The following is a 6,945-nucleotide window of genomic DNA, read 5'->3' as shown; positions in this document are numbered from 1 at the left end:
TACTAATTCGTGTATAAGTTTCAACTCTAAATTCGGGAAGTGCCGGGCCAGGGACATGCACCTCGTTTATACACAACTATGACTAAGTTGTCATTTGTACCTTGGCAGTATAAATAATAATTGAGTACATTTTTTTAAACATAATATATGCCATGTGTGTAATCGATTAGTAAAACATATATTGGCTGCAACAACTATAATAATTCTTTTTCTATCGTTTACTTATCTTATAGCATTTATCTTTTGTATATTTTCTTCCATGCCCATTATAACAAAAAAAATTGGATCATTTAATTGATTTTCTTGATCATTTAATACTTTAGTTCTTAATCTACTAATATCTAGTGAGGAACTCATAAACTGGATATTCACCATCGGTGATCATCCATTGTTTTACTTTTCAGGTATGGGCGATCCTGATGTTTTCATAAAAGAAGAAAAGGCTGATGAAATTGAAGCAGAAAGTAAGTTATGATTTTTTCTATAAAGGATTTTTATTAAAGAAGATAGCTTTCTTATATTTGTGTGGTATCTTTTTGATGTAGTATGGTCCTTCAGATTGCTCTAGCCAGATCATTCCTCTCGTAGACCATTTGTAGATTCATCAAACATTCCCTCATTTCTTCTTCTACAAAATGTTAAATAATAATGTTTCTAGGAAAATTATGATAATGACAATGAGCCGCCAAACTCAAGTTTTGGAGAGAAGACGACATCTTGAGAGGATTCTCATAAACATATTCTGGATACCTGGATGGATTCCTTCACACATTAGAATCTGCAGAAATAACGGGCCGACGCATTAGCTAAACGAGAATCCCGATGCCCATGCTTTAGGCACCCACTAGTTTTGCTGCGGCTAAAAGTCTCATCAATGCATCCATGAGAAATAAGCTGCAGCAAATCTATCTGGAGTTTGCAGAAGGAATGCAGTGAGCTGTCCTCGTCAGTCTAAGTGACCGCAGAGAGTTAACCTGACCTATGGAGCTGTTACTGTCCAGATTCTTGGGTGCCCATCGCCCATAATGGAGTGAGAGATGATCCTCGGTGTTCGTTTTGCTTTGAATCAGATATGAAATTCAGCCACTTCTATGACTACCCTCACCTCGAGACATATGAAAAAATAACAATACGACCAGAAATTTACATTTAAATGGTCGAAATCGCGATCTTTTATTGGACTGCTAGAACCTTTTTGGCGGAAGAGCATTTTTTTTATAAAATACTTTTTTAAATTGTTTATAACACGGTTTATCAAGGATGATGATTTTTCTTTGACAAGTTGAAAATAATTTTAAACTAATTTCCAATGGAAAGTATTGTGTATTTAAAATTGGGAATGTACCTGCATAAATAAGTAGTGGCTTGTATCAGTCCAGCAGCAATTATTTATTTCTTTTATAGAGTTAACTTTTTCTGTTACTTTGATTTATGATTAATATTTCACTCATCCTGCAAATTTCTTAATTTCATTGTTGTAGTTGACATTTCATGTAAAATTAATTAATTTTGGTTTTCTTACAGTTCCAACGATTTTTATCAAACAAGAGGATGAGTCGCAGTTTTATTATGGTAAGTAAAAATATTTAAAATTAAAACATTACAGTTTTTTATTGCCTTATGAAAATTAATGTTTGGTCATGGCGAATATAGGTCATTTGGGAAGTATCGTGACTCAATAATTTTATGTTAATGATCTAAATTTATATTTTTGAATTGAAACACTTTAGGAGCGAAAGAGTGAATCCGAAAAACAGACGACAAAAAGTAATGTTTCCCTTTCTCATAAATAAGGCTTATAAAGTGCATATTATTATTGGTTCACCTGATGCTTATACATGTGGAATATGGCTGGGTTTCATTTAATTTGTATTATAAATCGTTTATAAAAAATTATTTCTAACACAGATAAAAATCTAGTGTGATACACGTATAACACAACTTTTAATTATCAGTCGACGTAAGTCGCTAAGTTTTGTGTAAATTCGTGGGCTCGTACTAAAGTATAGCAATATATTTGTAATTAAAAAAAAAAACAAATCTGAAGACAGGAAAAGGTGAAAATACTGAAGAAAAATATTTAATTTTAATAGTATTTCTGACCGACGCAGTCTCAGTTCTCTTGAACCTAGAGTCCAAGGTTGAATTTGCCACTGAGTTAGAGCATGCTACCATCATCTACGAGAATGTAACCCTACAATGAATACCTAGGCACTGTGAAATACCGGGAAATGAACTGGCTGATATGCTTGCGAAAGAAGGTTCCAAATTGCCTCAAATCACCTCCACACAGACTGGAGGAAGTTAAAACCATAAACAAAGCCTAGGTTCAGCAGAGGTGGAATGACGAGGACCCGGAATTCAAACCCCAGGATCCATATTATCAACTTTCCAGAAAAGAGTAAGTTCTGATATTTCGCTCTGATATCTCCATAAAAAATTCCAAATAGGTTCTAGCCCTCTGAGTGAATGTGAAAGGTGAGAACAGACAACCGAGGACATTCTTCAAACATGTGTCCTAATGGAGGAGCTGAAATGGCCTCAATCTAATGACTTGGTGATCAAGCTGTACGGCGTTCTCTTGGTGATCAAGCTGGTTCTCAGGAGTACCGTTGAATTTATTTCATCATTCCCAGACTTGACCATTTGAATGGGAAGATCGAAGAATAGGAAAATTTAATTTTTCTGTTGTTTTAATTTTAGGATTTATCGAGGTGGGTATATATGTTAATTATATTCATAATTTAGTTGAGGATGGTACTAATGCCTTCCTTCTCCCCTAGCGGGTGAGAGGTGAACTATCAGGAGGAGGTTATATTGTGTCTTGTTTTCAAATGATGAGCTTTTGTTTATAATTATAACTTTGTAAAGATCCTTTCAGTAACTTGTAGCAGTTCACGCTTATATTCATTAAAACTGTGGAAAGGGACTTTTATTCAGAATTACAAATAGAATAAAGTCTTCTCAAATATGGCTTCAAGTAAGAAATTACGTGTTCATATTGTCAAGAAAGGAGAAGAAAAGTATGAATTAACTGCTCTGTCTGTGGACAAAATTGTATGTTTCATCCTAGCAGACCAGCTGAAAGATTTGCACTGGCACAAAGAACTATTAACAATTAACACGATTGTAAGTAGTAAAAATTCTATTACTAAAGTGGTAGTCACCAGTAAAGTTGCTGTTACATTTAAACCAGAATTGCAACAGAAGATAATAACTTTAGAATTAGTGATAACTATCTAGAAGAAAATAATGTAAATGAATGTAATGTCATCAATATTGCTTTAGAAGAAACTAAAACGGCCAATGAATTTTTTTTTTTTATTAAACGTTTAAAGGAGGTGCAGGATCCCATTTCGACTAAATATGAAGTAACTTTAAGTGAAATAGAGCAAACATTTTTGTTGAGTAAATTTAATCGAAAACAAGAAGCTGTAAATTAGATACCTCTTTTTAGGAAGAATATATCAGATTTTAAATACTAGATTGTTCCACCAGAATAGAAGCCTTAAACTTGTTTATAGATGGTTACGTTAGGGAATGGTACAGTTCAATGTCATTAAAACTGTGGAAAGGGTTTACTTTTATTAAGAATTAGGTATATATTGTTCATGTCTAGAATACATTTTAACTATAGATAACTAATATCGGAAAAGATCGGGCAGTCTCGACTTTTTCTGTTCCATTGGAATGTATCTATTTTTTCACTCCTTTAGTTATTCATAGAATTCTTAAATATTTTGTATTCATGCATTGTTTATTATTGTTAACGGTGAGAACTGTTTTTTGTTTTAATAATAAAATTAAAGGTGCTTTAGAAGATTTTTTACTAAATTGTCATTGAAGCTATCTCAGACTATTTAAATGAAAGTAAAACTAGCTGAGGTTAAAGATTATTGACAGGGCGAGTCTTATGAAAATCGTTTTCAAGAAAAAAAAAAAAATTGAAAAATCAATTATATAAAGTGGCCCTTGGTTTTATTGAAAAAGTTTCTGAGATCCCAGGCAGATACCTTAAAGATATAACGAATTTTCAGTTTTTAGTTAGCTTTTCATAGACATACAGACTACTTTGCAAAACTATGTTTTTTCGATTGAGGAAACCTTCAAAACCGAAATATTCCGTCGAAATATCGAAATAAAAATTTTCACGATCGCAATAATTTACCTTACTGTATATTCCATATCGTCGTCCCAGTTCAACAGTTAATATCTGAAAAAATAGTTATTTAGAGGTATGTTTGTAATTTTAGCAAGTAAGATCTATACAGTAAAACATATGTCATAAAATCTGAGTAAAAAAAAAAAATTCGAATAACGGTTTTTGACAGAATAGATCTTACCTTTATTGCTAAGATTACATACACATTTTGAAACAACCCCTTTTTTAAGATGTTACACTGTTGAACTAGGACTGCAACAAGTGAACGTAAAAATTATTCTCACCACATTAAAAAAAAAAAATAGTTTTCCCAAAAAAATTGAAAACTATGAAGCTCTTGGAACAGATTAGATTACAGTTTTATTCTGGGCGATTAACATCTTGGTTATTACGCCCTTTTTACTTTTTTTATCTTCTTGTCTTTGGCATTAGATGAATATTTCTAATATTTACTGTTTTCTTTTAATGCCGGTCGATATTGGTGATTTATATTTTAGTATACAGTTCTTTTTTTCAGAACTTCTATGATTTTATCAATGGATTCTGCTTAGTCTTTTAGAGCCAATTCTCTTGAGCAAGGTATTTTATTATTTTCGAAGCCTTGCAGAAATGATGTGCATTTTTAATTATATATTTTATGGATAACAAGGAACTGACAGGTTTAGCATTTAGGTTCGTCTTCTTTTGTGATTAAATGGACGTGTGTTAATTTTGAATGTCCACTTGAATCTCATTCGTGTAACAATCACTTCTCTTCTATTTCCCCTTATGATACTTGCCCACTTTTGTGTGTTTTATTTACATTTCTTAGCTTATTAGTGAGTGGAACCTCACCCCACATTGAATCCCAAATTTTTTGGACTCCGTTTCTTTAAAATGCCTTTACGTCTTTCGGCTTTTAAATTTGGAGTGGTGAAACATTCATTGTAGGTATTCCTGAGTGCCATGCGTCCAGAAAAAGGATATACTTTTTTAAAGATATTTTAACATGTCTATATAATTGTGAATTTTGTCTAGCGTAAGTCTGCTTTTACTGAAGTTTGGAAGCCTTTTACTCTTGGAGCATTATATCTACTTGTTTAACTTAGGTATTCCCCGGAGTAAAAGTTGGGGGATATTACCCCAATTAATTATTATACTAGTAAGCTGGTTTAAATAAAGAATTACTTGTAATTTGCTGGTAATGCTGGGAGTGGACTGTATTTATAATAAATTGATATCATGCTTTTCAAATGAAATAACCTCTATTCTCTTTTAAGCTTTCTGAAACAATTTTTTGTATGGTTTGAACAAAAGTGGTTACAATATATGTTAGTTTGTTAGTCATAAATTTGATTTTACTGCAGTGATTGATAAAAGTATGACACTTTACTTGGTTCAGATATTCTTCAAGCTTGAAGGTTGGTTCTGGTGTGTATGTTAGGATGAAAGAAGGGTTCTCTCTTGTTTCTTTTTCCTCATCCCTCTGCCGCCGCCGCCTCTCTCGCCTGGGTGTGAATTTTCACTCCCTCATGACCATTATCAGAAGAAACCTTCTTAAAATGTTCTATCTTTTTCTTCCCCTGTACAGATCAAGATAGCTACTCTGTTGGTTTTGACCCTTTTTTCGGGAACCAAGATGGCTGCACAAGCCTCGTACCGCTTATTTTTGCCACTAGATGGCATCATGAATTTCTGTTCAGAAGTGAGGTGGTGCCTTGCTTAAACACTACTCAGTTGAAAGATAATGAAATTCTTTATTAAATAAATTATCAAGCTAACATAAAATTTACTACATTTATTTTTATGTAAATGCAGTTGTAAATGTCAATAAATAAAGAGAAAAAAAGTTTAAATTAAGATAGGTTTACCTCAGTCAAATTCCATATCCTAATCTTAAAACAATAAAATCGTCAACGAATTCTGGACCGTAAGAAGTTTCATTTCTAATGCACGATATTCTCACGTACATTTTATTTATTTTTATATTTTTATTATGTTTATACTCTATTAGGTTTTTTTTACAGTTTCTTTTGTTGCTTCGTAATTAATAAATATTTTAATCCCAGAAGGCGGACTGAACCATGTGAAATATGAAGAAGAGGAAGAGTATCTTTCGGACGATGGTGAGAAACTTTTAAATTATATAACTCTATATGTTATTTTATCTTAGACCTTTATAAATTTGACGTAGATCTATTTGGATTTAAAAACTTCTTACGTTATGTTTTGCTTGTTCTAGCGATAATTATTATTCAAATCTACCCATAAGTGTCTGTTATCTTCAGGATTTCAGTTCTCTAGAGTTTAAAAATCTTTTATTTTTATTTTTAATCATTTTACTTTTACTTCATATATAAATGAATCAATAAAGAAATAACTCAAACCAATTTTTGGGAGATTTAGAAGGTTTTCCATTCTTTTGACTTAAGTGATTATAAGCTCTAAATAGTGTTTATTAGAAATTTAGAGTTTAATAGTCTCTTTCGATAAAATCTTTGCAAAATTTGACCATAACCGAAAATTTGGTCGGTGATATTTTGTGAAAGTTTTAAAACAACTTGAGCTCAAAATCCATTGGTACAATTCATAGAAAATGAATTTCAATAAGAAGAGACAGCATCTTCAGTTTTTTTTTTTTTTCAGGTTGATTGAAATACTTTTACATTTCTGAAAAATTGACTCCAAATGCTCCTCTCTGTGAAAATGATCCATACAGTCAGTTTATGTATGTGTATTGATTTTATTGATATGTATGTGTATTGATTTTATTGATATGGATGTGTATTGATTTTATTGATATG

General features: G+C 31.8%; 1 protein-coding gene across 4 annotated transcripts in view; it reads left to right on the top strand.

Moving 5' to 3' along the window:
- Positions 1–6,945, top strand: part of LOC106684349 (zinc finger autosomal protein) — a 52,141-nt gene that overhangs the window by 17,043 nt on the left and 28,153 nt on the right. For 3 of the 4 annotated variants that reach the window (XM_067046011.1, XM_067046010.1, XM_067046012.1), the window contains 3 exons: positions 405–464; positions 1,525–1,572; positions 6,211–6,267. In XM_067046011.1, the coding sequence (XP_066902112.1) occupies positions 405–464; positions 1,525–1,572; positions 6,211–6,267 (165 nt within the window). Of the gene's footprint in view, positions 1–404; positions 465–1,524; positions 1,573–2,857; positions 3,130–6,210; positions 6,268–6,945 lie in introns of those variants that run through there. The other variant, XM_067046013.1, reaches the window with a different exon arrangement.

This window comes from Halyomorpha halys, unplaced genomic scaffold (genome assembly GCF_000696795.3).
Source record: "Halyomorpha halys isolate HHAL.00 unplaced genomic scaffold, Hhal_1.1 Scaffold572.1, whole genome shotgun sequence".
Taxonomy (NCBI): Eukaryota; Metazoa; Arthropoda; class Insecta; order Hemiptera; family Pentatomidae; genus Halyomorpha; species Halyomorpha halys.
Note: the sequence above shows the minus strand (reverse complement) of the source record. Positions and strands in the feature narration are given on the sequence as shown.